Source organism: Mus pahari, chromosome 5, assembly GCF_900095145.1.
Source record: "Mus pahari chromosome 5, PAHARI_EIJ_v1.1, whole genome shotgun sequence".
Taxonomy (NCBI): domain Eukaryota; kingdom Metazoa; phylum Chordata; class Mammalia; order Rodentia; family Muridae; genus Mus; species Mus pahari.
The window spans coordinates 138,480,667-138,499,326 of record NC_034594.1 but is presented as its reverse complement, the minus strand read 5'-3'; the positions used below and the strand labels follow the sequence as shown (position 1 = coordinate 138,499,326).

The following is an 18,660-nucleotide window of genomic DNA, read 5'->3' as shown; positions in this document are numbered from 1 at the left end:
TTTTTTTTTTTTTTTGTTTTTTTGTTTTTTGTGTTTTTTTTTCTTTAAAAAAATCATTTTTATAGGTCTGTTGTACAGGCCATTAAGTCATAACAAGGTGTTTATAATCATATCAATTGTATTGGGGGTTCCTTTCTTAACTGGTACAATTTAGGCAGGCCTGTATTACTGTGTCTCTGCTATTGTTTGTTTATACATATATATATATATATTGAACATGTTTATCTCTTGCTCCTGGATCCTATTTCAGTGAGCTCCCACGCTGTGGGGAGGGAGGGTTTGGGATAAAGGGAGACTTAGGTTCTTAACTTCTGGGAATGTTCTTGCTGGTTTCCTTATCCTTGATGACTCTTACAGAGGTGCTAGAAAATGATTTTCTTTTGCCACTTATGCAAGAGGTTTGGTGCAGAAGCTGTAGGCAGTGTGTGCAAATACTTCTGCCTCACACACGCCCCTCCCCATCAGGCGGTGCCTTTGGAGCACTTGTGTGTAGGAAGGAATTCCTGCTGAACCGTGGCTCTCACTCACCCCGAATCATTGAACAGCCTGAGGCCCAGACCCTGGTGCAACAGTGATGCTTCCTTCTACTTCCCATGGGAACAGCTATGCCTGTTGCAGGGCAGGGTTTGGTTCCGAAGAGCAAAGACTACTGCAGACACCTGACTTGGTGGCTCTCCTGATTTCTTATCTCTTAAAAAAAATGCTCCTACTGTTAGTGTTTGTTTGTTTGTTTGTTTTGTTTTTTTCATTTTATGAAAAATTTTCATCCAAACTTCTTTTTATTTACTTGGTCAGAATCAAATTGGCATACTGAAGTTGTGCAACAATTCTCTCCCTTGTTTTCTAAAGCAATTCTGTGAACTGTTTTCTACTCACGAGGTATCCCAGAGAGGTCAGTATGAAGAGCCTGAGTGAGTGTGCCACCGTTTCCTCTAGAGAGTCACAGACTTCCTGTCCACTGAGTGGGTCACAAGTTTCTCCAAGCCCGAGATCCTCCTCAGTTCCCTGACTGACAGAGGCCCTTTCCTGGATGGGCAAGGGATCTGTGGAACTTCAGAGATAGGCTGAGCAGGAACTTCTCAGCCTCGAGTGTCTCTTGGTTTGTTAGGCCCCTAAGTAGATCTGATGACGACATGCATCTCCTATTTGATGTAAAAAGTGATTTGCTCCTGTAATTGCTTTCAGGGTGTTTCTAGACTACATAAATGAGCCCATTGAAAAGGAAGAGCTTGTGAAAATGGATGAAGATGGATGAGGGTAATTTAGAGACTAAATTCCCCCATTTGCCAATATCCTATTATTATACTGTCTGTACCAGAATTTTTACAAATGACTGAATCACTGCAGTGAAGCTCTGAGTTGCCCTTATTGGAGTTAAAAGGTTCCCACTTGGTGTCTGAGGGCACTTGCTTCGGTTCCTGGTGGTCTGCACTTTGAGCTGGGAGTGACTCTCCTTCTGATTGCTTTGCTTATGCCACAGGAAACTGCATTTGTTTCTCTACAGAGAAAAGTTCAGAGAGGCAGTAACAGACACAGACCTTTTTTGTGGTTGTTTTTCAGTTGAGAGAAGGTCATATTAATATTAAAGGTCAGAAACATTTTGATCCCCTTTAATTTTTTTTTTTTAGTTCCTTTTGGTTATTTCCCAGAGTATTTAATTTTCACCCCTGAATAATTTCTTTTACCCTTAACTTTTCCTAAGATCCCTCCAAAAATCAGTGAACTGCAAGCAGGGAAACTCACAGATGCTCATCCACCTATTTTGTATGGTGTGGGTGTTTTGTTTGTTTTGTTTTGTTTTTTAAACTAAGCTTGAACCAAAGTCAATTCTTAGCAAGCTGCTGTACTAATGGACTAGTTATAATGTGCAGTTCAAACACATTGAGGAGATAGATGCTACTGACAATTCTTACTCATTTTTCTTGATTAATTTTATGTGAAAGTTGCTGCTTGTTTTTATCTTTTATGTTGGTAAATTGTAATATCTTCTGGGCAGACATTACCTTGATTTTAGCTAGTTTGTTTAAGTCAGTGTGTAAATAAGATGGCGTGCCAGTTACTACTTCTCCCTCCCCACCAGCCTTTCTCTCTTGTTAAGTGAATGTTTTGTCTTGACTTAACACTCTAACCTTAGTCTGCATGTGGTTTTAGGCCTGTCAATACTGTTTCTGCCCTAGCAGAAAGTCCCTCCCTTGGGAGTGAGGAGGTTAGGAAGAATTCAGGGAGAGAAATGCTGATTACCTACCAGACACATTAGAAGTTATAGCATTAATTTCCAGAATTGCTACCAAAGGAAGTAGAGTCCCAAGAGGCTCTGGCCCAGGGATTGAGGAGGACAGAGAAAGACTGTTTGTCTTCTGTGGTTAAAAGGACCTTTTTCCCAAATAAGAGTCCCCTACAGACTTCGATTTTAAAAATGATACTAAGTTTTACGTTTTTGTCAGTCCCTCCTCTGTCTGTAGTCTCTAGTGGGTTTGAGAAAGGATTGCTGCCTTTTTATGTAGTTCATTTTTGAGGATAGACTTTAAAACCAGCATAAATACTGTATTGAGAAGAAAAGGATCTTTAGATAAAGATAACTTTAATTTTTTCCTCCCCTTTTTCGTGTGTTTAAAATTAAATTGTAAAATGAAAGGTACTTTATACATATGTATACATAAAACACTACTAAAGCTTTCTGGTGGGTGTTCAGGCTAAAATACCTTCCGTGACCATCTCTCAATGGTCTGTTAACCTACTATACACAAACCCCTGGGTAGTTTTTACTTGATACCATCTTTTTTATTATTATTATTATTTTTAATGATCTCAAATGCTTTTTAAACTGACAACTGTCTTCTGAGGTAAAGTACTCAGACTTAACATTCAGCTGCCTTCTATGAAAGGGTATAGAAACTAAAGAGTTTATTTGACTAAAAGACACACAGTTGAGTTTCTGCATTTCCTGAATTAAACGGGTTGTTAAACCTGTTATTTCATTCTTCTTTTCTTCCCCTTGATATTTATGCTTGCTTTATTTCATCCCTAAATTTAGTTAACACATAGCAAGCCAAAGACTAATTTTAAATACATTTTAGGGTATACTATATTTGCCTGTGATAATGGGCCCTCCCTGGAGAGTAGTGAATGTAATTGTTTAATCCTGTTTAAGCAATGCAGTTTGGCATAAACTTTATTTATTTCCTGTGTAAATCTAAATGACAACAGAAAAATCTATAAGGCTTCTCACAAGAGCAGTCTTACTGTTACAGAAATGTTAAGTGCTCTGTTCCCTTGAGTGTCTCTGAAGCCCTATAGGCAGCTCCGTAAAATGAGGAAACATTATTCCTAGCCGTTTCCTTCCTTGATGTGTTGTCAGAAAGGTCAGCACCATCCTGTTTATGTAACTTGTTACTCCAAAATGGAACCAAAGGGATCAGGCTTTCATCTTGTGGAGGACCAGCCTATTTATATTTCATAAGCTTTATTAGAAGTGTTTTAAAGGGATATCAATTAAAAGGTTTTAGGTGTGATCATCTTGCCAATATGTTCTATATCATCATCTATTTGTTTTAGGGGAAAAGCACAATTATACCTCTCTAATATTATTGTCTATTATCTATTCTTCAATTATTAGAAAGATAAGGAAATAATCTCTTCACTACCCAGAAGCACAGGTTTTTGCTTGACAATATTTCAGTTCAGCCCAGTCATTAACATTTAACTTGCTGGAAATGCCAGGTACATTTGTAAATACAGGGATATTATGTAGGAAAAACTGCTATAGTTCCTAGTCTGAAGTTCTTCTTAAGCCATGTCATCCTCACAAACCTTTCTTGACCTAGAGAGAATAAGGTCATTGAACTAGGAAGGCAAAGGGACATCTATTTTCTGTTCTCCCAAGAGGGAAGAAATGCCGCCCTCGTGAGCAGAAGGCAGGGTCCTGCTGGCAGCCTGGGCTGACCCTGGCCCTGAGGAACCCACAGACCATTCAATAACCTGAGCACATGGTGATACAGAAGGAAGGGCCTCAGCAGCTCAGCAAGAGAGCTTGAACAGAAACCTTACGTTGACTTCTGAAGTTGATGAATATAAAGTGTACTTATTCCTCAAACTGTTAGAACTGTAAACATTTAAGACTACCAGTACTAATGTAAGGAGAATACTTAAAAGACCTGAAACCCATAATTATACAAGTGGGCAGAAATTGATGTAGTAATTTATTTATAACTGTTATGAGTTCACTTTCATTTGTGGATATGAACAGTATTTACCATGTTATATTGTCCATATAAAGAGATCCATGGCTATTTTGAAGTCATTTTCAGATACTTGTAAAAATAAGACTTTCCTCATATTTTTGATTTTGAAGAAGAAAAGCAATTCTTCTTTGCCATTCCTCTGAGAATAAGACACTGTTCCACAGGTTTGCATGGATTGCACACACAAGCATAAATAGAATAGGCGGAAATAAGGTCCTTTGATTATAAAGGTTGATGGAATAATTTTTGCCTCTCCCTCTTCACCAATGGAAAGTAAGTGTAAGGTTCTACAGGTGGTCAGGGAACCTCTTCCTCAGCATTCATCCACTTCGTACCTGGTGCATGATAGGACTTGTGAACTCGGGGTTCTTCCGACCATCATTCTATTCATGAACCAGTTCCTTAGTTTGACTTTTCTGCTCTTGGCCTTTGCTGGAAGCAGTAAACTTGAGTATATCACATGTCGATTCAGTGATCTGGATCTCTCTGTCTCTTTTCTTTCTCTTATTGCTTTGAATGGTGGTACCTTAATCTGTGAGAATAATGCTCGTGGGGAACAGCTTCTGGCACCTTCATAAAATACCTCAGCATAGCTTAGCATTGTTACAGAACTGGTTTTAGACTGAAAAACCAAATAAGTATAAGAAAAAAATCTTTATAAATAGTGGAACTAATTCTAGCTGTAGTATTTAGTTGAACTAATGTTTATTATTATGATTGATAAACATGATTGATGCTGTATGTATTTGGGATCCTGTTTATAGAGTTAGGGTTGGGTTGGGAGAAAGGAGAAATTGATTATGTTAGAAGGAAAATATTGCTTGTGTGTATTTGTTTTTCTTTATATCTGTCTTGCCAAAGGAAACTTGATATTCCCTATGAATGGGTTAGGGGTTTGAGGCCTCTCTGTGATCTGATATGCAGCACAGTATGCAGAACCATGCAGGTGATGTGTGGGGTTATCAGTAGGTTCAGGATGCCCAGGGACAGGTTACAACCCTCCCTGTCTGTGGCTGTCATGCCCTTGCCCCAAGACCTGCCAGGCTCTCCTGATGATCCATTACCTCTGTACATAGCTAAAGCTTAGGCAAAGGAAGAGTGCACATGTCCAGGTGTGCAGATGAAAAGACAGATATGAACGTGTACCCGAGGAATGGAGTGGTGAGTGATGTATCTTGAGCTAGGAAAATCAACCTGAAACGAGTCATCTTTTGTCATGTTAGTGATTGCTGTGCTAGTAGTAGCTCAACATTTTTAAAACTTTATTTCCTTTTCTTATACCAAGGATAATTTTGTCTAGACCAAAACACAAACAAAAGAAAACCAAGCCAAGAAGTTGAAAGCTAACACAAGTCAAAAGCTAACTGTACCCTGTACTAAGGTGGGGCATTTAAGGACTGGCTGATGAGATGGAAGAAGAGTTGTTCTTCCTTTTGGGAAATGTGAATAAGAAATTATGTTGGTTTAGGAAAAAAATTAAAAACCTTTCTGCCCTTGTTCTGTCTGGGACAGACTTTCTTGGCTCCCTGAGTTCTAATGTAAACTATATCTCAAGAACTAATTTTTTTAGCATGTCCCATCTCACAGAACTTGAGTGGGATTTGATTTTGATACCAAAGACACTGCTATACCATTGTTTCTCCTTAAGTTTTCCAGACACTCAAAGGCCATAGAGCAAACGCTGAGGTTGGAAAGCTTCATCTCGCCTCTGTTCTCCCCATCAGCCTCACCCCTTCCTCACTTTTAGAAGATGTCTTTTTGGTTACTCTAGCTTTGGGAAGAGATTGATTTTGTTCCTCCCTGCTGCTCTGTTGAGATTGATAGAGTTGCTCAGCATAACATTGATACTCTGGTTGAGAAAGAAACTTGGAGTGCAAAAAATAGTAGTAGAACTTTTACTTACCTTTCTTTAGTTCATACAAATAAAACTAGACCATCCAACCTGTTAGAGTGACAGTCAGGATTTAGTTAGTTAGGAAGAGCAGACTACAGCCGAATGATGTCTCTTCCTCTCCTGTAGAGCTTTTTTGCTGCACAGTGTTTTAGGATACGACTGCTGGGAGGTTAAGAAGTTCCTTGTGTAGGCATGCTTTAGATAAACACAGACAGTGAGAGAGGAAAGACCAACAACCGTGATCAGGTTGCTAGATTTCATGAAAGCTTTGCTTGTTATCATTCTGACATTATGTAAGTAGTGTTAGTGCTGTGTGGTTTTCCTAAGCGTTAGGTAGGTTTGTACGGGGTAGGGATACTGAAGATACGAGCGCGGAAACAAACGCTGTGAGAAGCAGTGTGTGCACCATGAACACCATTTCAGCTGTGAAAGGGACGCTCCCAGGCTCAGGGAGGGAAACAGTTGATCTTTCTGCATCCCTGAGTCTGCCCACGCTGCACAGGACTCTACCACCCTTGCCATGTTCTGGTTCAAATCCAGAACTGTCAGAAAGTTAAGAAAGCCAAACTAATATACTGGAGGAGGGAGGAGCTGAGGTCTGCTGCAAAGTTATACCGTGTTTTCTTTACTTGTTCATCACTGCAACAGCCACAACCTCAAAAAAGCAGCTTGAAGCTTCTTTCCTAAATTGGCAGTGCTATTGATCACTACATCCCAACGTCTGCAGGCAGCTTGTGACAGTGCAGTTTCAACAGTGCAGCATCTGCATGGAGGAGATCTTTATGTGATCTTGTTAGAGAAAAGTAGGCAGTCAATGACCATCCAGCCCAGAGAATGTCTAAGAACTACAGGAGGAAAGTAAATGTTTGTTCTCACACTGGTGTGACACTGTCTCTGAGGAGCACTGTGGCAGGCTGACTGGGTTCCATTCCTGCATGAGTCTGCAGAAGGCATGTGTTTTGTAAGAGTGACATGAACTAGTTAGTGCTAGCCTGGTTAGAGTTAAAGTTGCAAACGGTGGGAGTGGGGGTAGTGTGTTCAACAAGACTCTGACCATATTACAACATTGACTTTCTACAATATAGATGGTAATTGGTGAGAGGAAGACTTCCTCCCACTGCTTACCTCAGCTTCCATGGGAATGTGTGCATTACTCAGTCCACAGGAGGGCTCACTGAGGGAAGTGTCCTGCCCCTAGAGTGGCCCTCAGCCATTGCTCTCCTCTGTGGTAGTGAAGGCTAGGTGAGTAAGAGTGGGGGTTTCTGCCCACCACCTGTCCAGGAGCTGTTGTATACCTCATTTCTAACTCTGACTATGTAACTTGCTTTAACTTCTCTCAACCCTACAGAGTTGCCAAGTCTGCCCTCCCTCTTCTCAGCAGCATATTAAACTCTGGCCTATAGCATCATAAGACCTGTCACCTGGGGTGGGGCTGCCCCACCCCACCCCAAAGCCTCTGAATGTCCCTGCTTTTAAGCAACTAGAAACCGAGGGCAAATTGCAATCTCCTGTTTGTTTTTGTTGCTAGGGGTCCTCACAGGACCCCTACCATGTCCCCACCACTTTGCCTTCAAGGACAGCTAACTCTCCTCTCCCCATCCACCCTGTATTTCAAACTGCTGGATGGACAGCAGCTTCTGTCCTTGCTTTTTCCAAGTGGGCTCAAGGCTGACCTTTCCCCTCTGAAGCCTTGGGGTTCTACTCAATGCTAGGACTTGGTAGAAAGGACACAAAGGTTCATTTAAGCTGACCTAAGCTACACATTTCACTTGTTTCCTGTGTGACATGACCAAAAAGAATTCCAAATATTTAAGTTTATTATTAATATATTATAATAATTATTATTATTTGACAATCTTATATCCGACGGGCTTTCTGGAAGCTGCTTCTCCAGCCCTCTCAACGTTTTCTTTGAATGTAGTTCTTAACTTGCAATTTCCACTCCCAAAGTTGGGGTGGGGGAAGCTTAGCCAGGTCAGGTCATAATACTGCTGCTATAAGCCAGGGGAGGGTGGTTTCTTTGTTTTGTTTTGTTTTTCCATTTCCAGCCAAAACCAAAGATTTCTTAATGATTGTATAAACTCAAAACAAACAAAAAAACCAAAGAAAAGGGAAGTCTTCGGCCTCAATGCAGTCTGTGGCGTCCTGGCACTTGGAGGCATGCCAAAGGGTAGGTGGGGAACCTGGCCAGCTCAAAAGGGCAGGCAAGTCTTTTCTAAGTTGAGAGATTCATTCAGATGCATGCCCAGGAGTTTTGGCCCTTGCTCACTTCTGAGTAGAGCATGCATGAAAGAAATTGGAACATCAGATTTTTCAAAACAAAAGTCCCATCTGCACCACAACTCATGTGACAGCAGCCAGGGTCACCACCAGAGCTGAGCACAGGGCCTTAGAGCTGAGAGCTGCTCCTGGGTGGCCACGGACTCCACAGAGTGGGGACGCTGAAGACGCTGGCATAGGATTGGCTACTCTGCTGGGTGCTTTCACCTTTAGGGCGGGGTCTCAACCCAAGGGCCCTTCTGAGTTCTGAGCCTTCTCTCTTCTGTCCCGGAACTGCTTGGAAGTGGCTGTCCTGTTTGTAAGGAAACATGCAGAACAATTATCAAACTTTTCTTTATCTTGTTTCTAGTTTTGTTTCCTTTTGCAGCACCACTGTGCAACTATGCATTGTATTTCATAACCTTTGTGCTAGGTAGACGCCTGTGACTTTTTAACTTGGGGGTGGGTGGGCTGCGGGTTGCAAATGAAGGAAATTTTTACATGGATCTTTTTAATCTCAGTTGATTGGGGGAGGGGGGTTTTGGTTCTAGGGTCATACAAGCTCTATCCCAAAGCAAAATCCAAATGTTAATAATATTAGCCTGATGCAGATACCAAAGACAATTTCTTTCCTGCAGAACCTTAGACTTGTGTATTAAGTACGATTATCCGGCACTTGCATTAGTCTAACCTCAGTAATTCCAAAGCTTAGATGTATATTTTGGTATATTTCCAGGATATTAAAAATAAAATGTCGTTTAACTTCTTGTTTGTTTCAGTGTAATGCTCTTAAAGTCATCGCATGAAATAACTGCGCTGTCCTATTCTTGGTAGTTTGAAATAATAGTATTTTTGTATGTTTTGGGTGTGTCTGTATGTATTAACATAACAGTTTTCACTGCCTAGGTGTTCATATAAAGATGAGAGGTTCTGAGTGTACATACTATTGAGTAACAATCTCCACCAGTGTCCACACGTGTGGAAGCACTGACGACTGCCCAGCTGGGGGCTGGTTTTAAAGAGACAGTGATTGTGTTTTCTAAAGATGTTTGCTTCTGTCTTTAAATATCTTAACTTCCCCACTTGCTTTTTCCTACTTTTTTAATTAATATTGATTCAGGGGTGTTTTTCCACTGTTGTCAAGGGAGGAACACAAGGGAACTGGCACCTTGGCCTCCCAAAATATGTTATTTTATGAATTTTAAAATGTGAGTTTTGAGTTCTTCTTTGTGGAAACTTACAACATGATGTACATGATTCTTTCCGGAGTTGCCCGGCAGCTTTAATGAGGCAGTAGCAGCTCCTGGGTAGTTTATTAGGTGTCCTCTTACATTTCTCCTTAGGGTGACTTTGCAGTCTGGGTGGCTATTGTGTAGCCTCACTGCCCCAGAGCGTCTGTAGCCATTTCCCCTTCACTGGGGATATTTTATAAGATTCAGCTGATAACTTGGAGCACTGGCCCTGTTATCTGTGCCCCTGGAGAAATGTGTTTTTCTTGATTTGGAAAACCTGAAACCCAAACACTTGTACCTACCAGGCTCAGCGGGTAGCTCCTGAGGCCGGGAAAGTGGTGACTGAGCGATGCTGTCTCTTTAAAAAAGTGCCCTCCGGGGACCACCAGAGGGGCTAAGGCTTGGGAGAGATTGTATGGGTGCCAGTTAATCAGAATGAAATGGTGGGTTTTATGTAGATGCATTTGTCTGCTGTAATTTTTTATATATATTAAACTTACTGTAACTGTACAGTTCCCATTTCTGTTGTAAAACATTAAACCATTTTCCAAGTGTTTTCACATTGTCTGTGTCTCTGTGAGGTTACTGCCTTGGTGTTCTGGTGCTTTACACAAGCATTTCCACAGATATTTACACAGGGCCTCCAAGATATTTCTCCCTACGGTTCTCCCTGTGAATCTCGGAGTCTAAGCAGGCACCTTAGTCTTGTACCTCTCCTGGCTTCCGCAGTGAGCTGTGGCCACAGTGTTTCCCTTCTCTAGACCCTCAGTTGGATTTAGTGGAACCCTGAGTTGAGTAGCAATAGTCTCCTTCAGAGCTGACTGCTTTGTATGGTCAAACACAAAGGCCCTTGACTGATCCTGCAGAGTGTGAGTGTGTGTGTGTGTGTGTGTCTGTCTGTCTGTCTGTCTGTCTGCTGGGATTGAACTTGACTCTCCAGGCTCAGTTGTTTGTCTGACAGGCCCAAGAACCTCCAGCATTTCTTACCAGGCCCTGAACCTGAACCAGGAGTAGTGGAGTAGTGGGAGAGGATCCTCTGAAGGTGGCACATCCCAGATGGGCCCTTGGTTCTGCTGTGTGCTTAACTAAGCTCCTGTCTTCTAGACAATTTAACATCTGGTGCTCTGATGTCATAAGGAAAGTAGAATCCTAGAATTTCCCACAGAGAGAGAAGTTTTGAGCTTTTGGAAAGCTTTGGGAAGTGTCTCTTGACAGGCATGTGCTGACAAGAGCCCATCTCAAAATGACAAAGTGTCAAAGTAATGTCAAAAGTTTTTTGGTAAAGATAACGGCACCTTCTTTGGTAAGAATGACTCTAGTAAGCAAATGTGTGTTATCCCTCTGAAGAGGTGAGACTGGCCCTCCTAGCCTCCTTTTAGAAAGTAGCTTTATTCTAGCTGCTTCTCGGGCCTCCTAGGAAGCAGAGCTCTCCACGGGATTGGTGATCAACCTCTACCTGGGCTCTCTGCAAGAGCAACATGCACTCAACCACTGAGCCGACTCCCCAGCCCTTTTTTTTTTTTTTTTTTTTAGATTTTACATTTGTAACCATGAAATAAAACCGTTTATGTTTAACATGTGTGGAAACCCTCTGAAACAAGTGATAGTGATAGTACTCCGTATCTTCTTACAGCTAGTAGTATCTAGAATGAAAGACTGATCATGTTAGGGAAGAGTTCACTGCCAGGCCTCAGGCAAGGCAGGAGTCCTGGCTGTTCCAGAAGCAGCCAGTGTCACCTTGAGTCTCGAGCACCCATCCCCAGGAACTCTTGTTCCCCAGCTCTGATTCTGTGACCATATCTGCTCAGTTCTTTCAATGCTTGCTTTCTCCATAGTTACATTGCAGCTCACTGCCAGCCTTCCCCTTTGCCTAAGAGACATATTCATGACAGAACTGGGTCAGATTTTTATTTTCCAGCCACATCTACTTAGCTGATCTTGAAATGAGGCCTAGAACAGACCTGGATGTTAGGTGCATTCTGCCTAAAGAACCCAACCTCAGGCTTAAAAGTGAGTGAACCGCCCCTGCCAGACTGGGTTACACATAGAAAGCCTTTCTATCTATGCTGGTAATATTGGTGTTGGGATCGCTAATTTTCAGGGCCTTTTAATCAACAGCCTTGGATTTCCGTTTATAAAGCCAATGTATAAATTTTATCCTTTTGTCCATCATTAATTGGGCTTGATGAACTGGGAACTCTTAAGTAGAGATGCTCTACTTAGAGAAGGCACTACTAACGGAAAGGTCACCTTTGGTGAAGGAAGCCGACCTAATACTGCTCTCCACTCCCCACCCCTGTGTGAGGGTCATGGCAGCTGCCAGGCACGCCTAGATGCTCTGCTCAGTATTAACTGCTGAGTTTTCCTGCACTCAGAGTGAGGTTCGCCTCAGGATGCCTTTCCACCATCCTCTTCTGGTTCAGTCATAAGGTCAGGCCAGGTCCCTATTCTTTAACTGGACATTTCCCTGTGTGGTGGCCCAATGCCAGCCTCATGCCGGCATCCTACAACAGGCACTACCTCCTGCATTAAAGGGAGCCTTCAGGATGGCTTCATGCACTGGTACCCCCTTGCCCGTTCCTAACTGAATCTAACATCACCCTCTGCAGAGGCAGCCTTCTGTGTTCCTGTCTGCATTGCTACCCCAGGCTTCACCACTGAAATAAGGCTTCAAACATCACTTTTAGCAAAGCGTTTATTATGCAAAATAGCAAGCCAATATAAATTAAAAACCCAGGAGATCAGAGGGTTCCCCATCCATGGTCACAGGCACTTTAATTACACAATGACATTGCTGTCCACTGACTGTCATTGTGTCAGTGAGGGGGGAACATTGCAGACCTGGGTGGTCTGGGTCTTCCTATCACCCAAAGGGATGAACCGAGTTCCTGGAAGAAGGCGGGACTTGATCCCTTTTCTCTCGCCCCCTTGTCATTGGCGGTAATGGCCCATCCTATTTTCTGTGTCAGTTTGTACACAAATTAATTGCACTCTGAAAGCGTGGTCTTGATGAAGTCAAGACATCTTACCATTCCTGGAATGCCAGGCACAAAGGTTGGGAGATGTGGAACGCACTCTTGATAGAAAGAGGCCCCTTGTTATTGTCCCCTGTGGCTAGGAACCTTCCTTGTGTGTTGCTTCCCTTCTTTGAGCCACCTCTGGCTGGCATTTGCCTGGACTCCCTTGTACCTACCTCTCTGCCTTTCACAATGTGGCCTAATTACATGTTGCCTTGACACTGCGGAAGTATGACGACAGAAGCCAAATTTACAGCAGTAGCGGAAACGAGTCAATACCCATAGAACAATACACACGTTACCTGGGGCTTCTCTGGGGACTTTACAAAGCAAACTGAACTCAGCTAGCTGCAAGAGGGGGTGTGTTAGCGCCCCACCCTCCACCACCACCACCCCCTCCACCACCACCACCACCACCACCACCCCACCCCCGCTCCTAGCTAAGGCTGGGCTCTGCAAGGAGAGGAACCTGCCAGAAGATCCAAGAACAGGGCTGTGGTGGAAGAGCAAGGGGAGCTCTCCCTTTACAGAGTCCAGGGATGACATTCTGTGTCCAGTGCTTTGGAACTGAAGAAGACAAATGTGGCAAGGGAGAGAACCATCCTCTTCGTGAATCGGTGGCTGTGAAATGAATAAACTGAGGGGTGAATGCTTTGTCCTCTGTCCTTCACAAGTGACATCAGCAGGTGAAGCCCGTGAGGGAGAAATGCCCTGGCCGTTAGCGAGGGGCCAGGGTCTGCATATGCAGGGCATCATAGGTGTCCTTGGTGGCGGTGCTTAGACCCTGGTGAAAGCAAGTGACAGAAGGATGAACACGAGCTCACAGGTACAAGCTAACTCTCTGTAGCTCATCCATGGTCCCTTCAGGAGCCCAAGAAGATTCCCTTCACGTCCCAGGTGGGCATCTTGCCTGAGAATGCTGACACAAAGATGGGTTCTTTGTCCTGCTACAAATGACTGAAGCTAGTCCTTCCCAGCTTGATTCTCTGCTTTCTCAACTCAGACACTATGCCCTGCAGCACACAGGGCCCATCAGATTCCCATCTGACCAAAGAGGAAGGTGGCTTCCCCATGTCATGCACTGAGCTGGGACCGGAGAATCTACTACCTGGACCCACAGAGAGTCAGGGAAAGTGGTCCCTCTTTAAGCTCAGTCCCTCTCCGGGAGCTTCCAGGCTCTGGCCACTGTGGTATAGTCAGGGAAAGCTGGCCCCAGTCTGGCTGGAGAGCCTCTTCCTATCCCAGGGACAAGAAAGCTTTGAACGTTCCTAAACTCAGGCAAACCCAGCAATGAGAGGGATGAAGCCACTGGGGAGCCCTTTTTAGGAAAGTAGGTTCTCTGCACATCATTTGCATAATTGCCTGCACTAATTTACATAAACCAGGCACCTGATTACAATGACGTTTTCCTTTTGAAACGTCCTTTTGACGTCTTCAATCTTTCTGCCCACTTTTTTTTTTTTTTTTTTTGGTTTTGGTTTTGGTTTTTTCAATACAGGCTGTCCTGGAACTCACTCTGTAGACCAGGCTGGCCTCGAACTCAGAAATCCACCTGCCTCTGCCTCTCAAGTGCTGGGATTAAAGGCATGGACCACCACTGCCTGGCCTTTCTGCTCACTCTTAGTAAGTCTTGGGATTGGGGGTTGGGGGTGGGCAGAACTAAGCTAACCCAGGAGGCAAAGGAAGCAGTCATCTGTAGAGGGTCCTTTACCTATTTCTGCCTGCACCTCTTGGGGCTCTCTTCCCACCCCCACCCCCCCTAGATAGCTGCTATTGTCTGCTATATCCAAATGATGTGTTGCTTCCACAGCTGAATTCCAACCAAGCTGTAGAGCCATAGTGTCAGTGGAGTGACCTCCAGTCTGCTTGTGTGCCCTGGGCTTGCTCTCCCTGCCTGTTGACAAAGGCCTGTGCCACCAGCAAACTACAGTAGCTTCAGCTCTACCCCTGTTGTGCTGTTGTGTGCCCAGGGTGGGTGCCGGCAGCTCTCACCTGATAAAGGCCATCGTGTCCCTTGCCTCTCCGCCTCTGAAAGGAGATTAGAGAGGAAGAGAGTCAGTAGTAGCCCTCTTGCTCAACTGCCCCTACTCCAGGGATCAGGAGGGACTGCTTCCTAACCAGCAACCCCTCTCCCTGGTAGAGCATTGCCCAGAGCCCCCCACTCAGAACTCAATGCTCTGGCCTAAATATTGTCAAATTCTTATGAAATCATCAATGAACAAGGGGCCATACACTTTCATCCCCCCCCCAGGGACCCCATGTCAGCATGCAGTAAGCACACACCAGTACTATATGAACAGTGGACGATACTTGAAAAGGTTCAGTCCGATTCCAGCGGGACTTAGGGCAGGCTCTAGGTTTGCCTTTGAGACCTGACACCTCAGTCTATCCTTAGTCCCGTGTACTGTCCGGTGGTACCTATGCTCATGGCTGCCGTCACGTGGGCTTTTCTTAGTTGGAGGAGGAATGGATGGGAAAGGAAGACTTCGGCTGGTGTATCTGAAAGGCCAGAAGGAACCTGCCTATCTGGGGCTTCAAGGAAGAGCAGCGCTCACCTCGCCTTTCGTGCCGATCTCACTGTAGGCTTCTGCCATCTTGTCTTTCTGCAGTGCCTACAGGAAGAGAAGAGGTGACACATTCTCCTCTTAACCAGCACAGAGAAAGCCTTCCCTCAGAAGCCTCTGGATGCCCAGGCTGCCAGGCTCCAGTTACCAGGGCTCCAAGCCTTAGGCATACAAACATTGCCGCCCACAACCAACTCTATACCGTGCTCCTCAGCCTGACTTTGAAATCTTCCCTGATCTACCTGTTCTATACACTGAGCAATTCACATTAGATACAGAAAAATGGGATTTAGAACTGTTAACCAAGACAGAGAGATTGGACAATAAAAGGGCTCAGGGGGAGCAAAGAGTCATTTATTTGAACAAGTCATCTCTTTATAGCGGATACCACAGGCTGTTGTGGATCAGCCAATCGCAGTGGTATACCATCAGTGGCAAGGAGCACCTTGGTGGCCTGAAACTAGTTTCACACCACAGTGGTAGGGGTGAACTTTACAATGAGAAAAAGTGTTCAGAATACTCCAGCCCTTGGGATCAGCGTCCTCTCAAGACAAGCTGGCTCCACACTCCTGCCCAGCGTAGCCTGCAGCTTCTGCCCAGTTCCCCAAGCACAGGCTCAGGGCCCACGGAACAGCAAGGAAAAGCCAGAGGAAATGAGGTGCTGTCACCCTGCCCACCATAAGAGGATGTTCTAAAGCTACCAGCAGCACATGGCCATCCAGGGAAGGCATGGACTAGCCTGGACAGAAAGCGGCACCTCTGCCAGCCTTCTTCCATCTCTCTAGGGTGAATGGTGAACTCTCCCATACTTACGTTGTACACGCCTTCCTGGGGGTTCCTCCTCCTCTGCTGGGGAACAGAAAGGCGCAGAGATGAGTTTGAGAGAATCCATGCTGGCAAGTGTAATGACCTCATGCTGCCTGGCCGGCTGCCCCAGCCCAATGGCTCAACTATCAATCTCCACAGTGCCCAAGCCTTGCTCAGGTCGCCCTTGGCCCGCCCCACCCACCCCCTGGGCAGTGACTCTACAGCACATACTTGATTATGCACACCTACACAACACACTTCACACTCCCACCTGGAAATGCCTTAGTCTGCTGGTGGTCTCTCAACCCCCTGGCTCTCTCAAGCCCTCACACGCACCATAAACTGAGACACAGGCTAGGTCACCTCATTCAGAGGCAGCCTGTCAGTGCTCCTCAGTGTCTGTGTGTTTCTGTGGTCACTCTTTGCCCTTCCCCATACCCTCCTGGTCCTGTGAAGGAGAGCTGAGGCTGGAGACTGAAATAGGAGTGAGGAATTTTATTTCTTGCCATGCCCTCTAGCAACACCTAGGGCTCAGAAGTCAGGGCTGAGTGGGCATGTCTGACCAGAAGCATTGGGGACACTGGGTAGCTTTGAGTAGCACTGACCTTACACTGGGATTTTGTCCTGAGTCCTGCTATTAAGAGGCCTCTCTTGCATCGGAGGAGTCTCCCGGTCCTTCCCCTCCCTACAGGGCACAGGCACCTGGAGCCTGATGTGGCCATGTTCTAGAGGGGTATTCAGAATCCAGAATGCCTTCTCCACAGGCTTAGCTCTTCCTGAGTGTATCTTGACATCGGGGCTGGCCTATGGAGCAGTTGGTGCTACCATGTGTGGGCTAAGGAGCAGTAGAGGGGAGGTGGGGTGAAGGCAAGGATGATCTAAGTACTGAGGTTCCTTCTGATGCAGAATGGAGCCAAGAAGAAAGGAAGGGCACAACAGCAAGTGTCTATCATCCTCTTGTCCCAGGCCCACCTGCTGTTATAGCCTCAAAGCCCACACACTGGAGGAGGAGGAGTGCCCTACCTGTTTGCCTCCCATCTCGGGATCCCGAGCCCGCTTCTTGTCCAAGACATCATATTCCTCTCTTTGCCCTAGATTGAGTTCCTAGAACAGAAAACAGGACCTTGAGGCGAATGGGTCACATCGATTGAAACTGGAGTTGGTTTCCCACCCGGTAGCTCAAAAAAAAAAAAAAAAAAAAAAAAAAGCAGCATGGGGAAGTGAGGTGTGTAGGTGGGGAGGGCACTGGCCTCAGCCTGAAGATCTGAGTTCAATCTCCAGGGCCCACATGGTAAAAGGAGAGAAGTCCCCTGACCTTTATGTGTGCACCACGGTATATATATATATATATATATATATATATATATATATATACACACACAGCACAATAAAAAGCAAACGTAATTTTTACATTATATTTGTGTTATGTGTATGTGTGTGTGCCTGACATATGCCTGTGCACCACATGCCTGCAGAAGAGGCATCAGATCCCCTGGGCTTGAGTTACAGATGTTTGTGAGCCAGTAGGTGCTGGGGGCAAGGCTGCCTCTGCAAGAGCACCAAGCGCCCTTAACTGTCTCTCCAGTTCCAGTGAATGTCAGTTTTTGTTTTTTTGTTTGTTTGTTTTTTGGGTGTTTTGTTTTTGTTTTGTTTTGTTTTTTTGTTTTTGGAAAAAAGCATGGATCAAGAAAGGCAAGAAAGGTGGTGGGAACTGCTTCATCTTCAAGATAGTGCCTCAGAAAACACCTGCTATGTTGCTGTCACCGTGTGCTGATCTAATGGGGTTAATAATAAATTTTCATTAGCATGCGAAACGGAGGCACCTAGAGGGGAATCTCACAGACCAAAGTCCCACTGCGTTTCTGTGGGACCCTTCCCTCTGTGCTGTGACCTCTAGCCTTTGCAAAATTGCTAGTGACTGAAAGGTCTCCTGAGGCAGGGCCATGCCATGCATCTCATCCTTAAAACTCCTCGTCCTCACAGCAGTACTGAGGGGCAAAGCAGGTTCTGCTCCCGTCAGGATTAGAAACCCGAGGCTCAGCCACTTGCCACCCAGCCACCAGGCCAATAGCTGTGGACCAGACCTACAGCTGAACCTGGCCTTTGAAGTTTCCCTAGGTCCTAGGACAAGGTTTTCCAGGCAGGTCTGCAGAAGGGGGGACTTACATTGTAGAGCTGGTTGGGGTCCTGCAGGTAGGTGGCACCCTCTGCAGTCCTGCTGAACTGCAACAGAGCAGAGAGAATCAGTGCTCAGCACCATCTCCAAGGGGGCCATTGGGCTGGCTATAGTGCAGAGCTGCATGACAGCCCCTCCATGCCCGATGACGACAAACTCCCTTGTTGGCTCCCTGTGGCTAGCCCAAAGTGTAGCCGCTTCTTTCTGAACTCAGTTGTCCTTTCTCCTGCCTGTGACCTGACTAAAGTGCTTACAACTTTAGTCTTCAGAGAAGTTAATCATCCCAAGTAAAGGCCTTGCCCCCCCACACACACACACCCACACCCACACACTCTGTGTGCAGAGGTGCCAGGCTCTCTGTTTGTGCCTGCTGGGATCCCGAAAACCCCTCCTGTTCCCCGTCCTCCAGGAACCCTGAGGGCCCTCAGGGTAGACAGTGGCTACAAAAAGCTGCCTACTAAGTTGGCACG

The 18,660-nt window shown here is 45.2% G+C and overlaps 1 protein-coding gene across 4 annotated transcripts in view; it reads right to left on the bottom strand.

Annotated features, from left to right (window-relative positions):
- Positions 1-6,181: 6,181 nt before the first annotated feature.
- Cd247 (CD247 molecule) overlaps positions 6,182-18,660 on the bottom strand; it is a 75,703-nt gene continuing 63,224 nt past the window's right edge. Inside the window, exons 3-9 of one of the 4 annotated variants that reach the window (XM_021198727.2) lie at positions 18,181-18,237; positions 17,038-17,118; positions 16,021-16,053; positions 15,199-15,255; positions 14,636-14,671; positions 8,623-8,707; positions 6,284-6,330 (exon numbers count right to left, since the gene is read on the bottom strand). In XM_021198727.2, coding sequence (XP_021054386.1) covers positions 6,284-6,330; positions 8,623-8,707; positions 14,636-14,671; positions 15,199-15,255; positions 16,021-16,053; positions 17,038-17,118; positions 18,181-18,237 — 396 coding nt within the window. Of the gene's footprint in view, positions 6,331-7,934; positions 8,708-13,180; positions 13,428-14,635; positions 14,672-15,198; positions 15,256-16,020; positions 16,057-17,037; positions 17,119-18,180; positions 18,238-18,660 lie in introns of those variants that run through there. The other 3 variants (XM_021198728.2, XM_021198726.2, XM_021198729.2) reach the window with 3 other exon arrangements.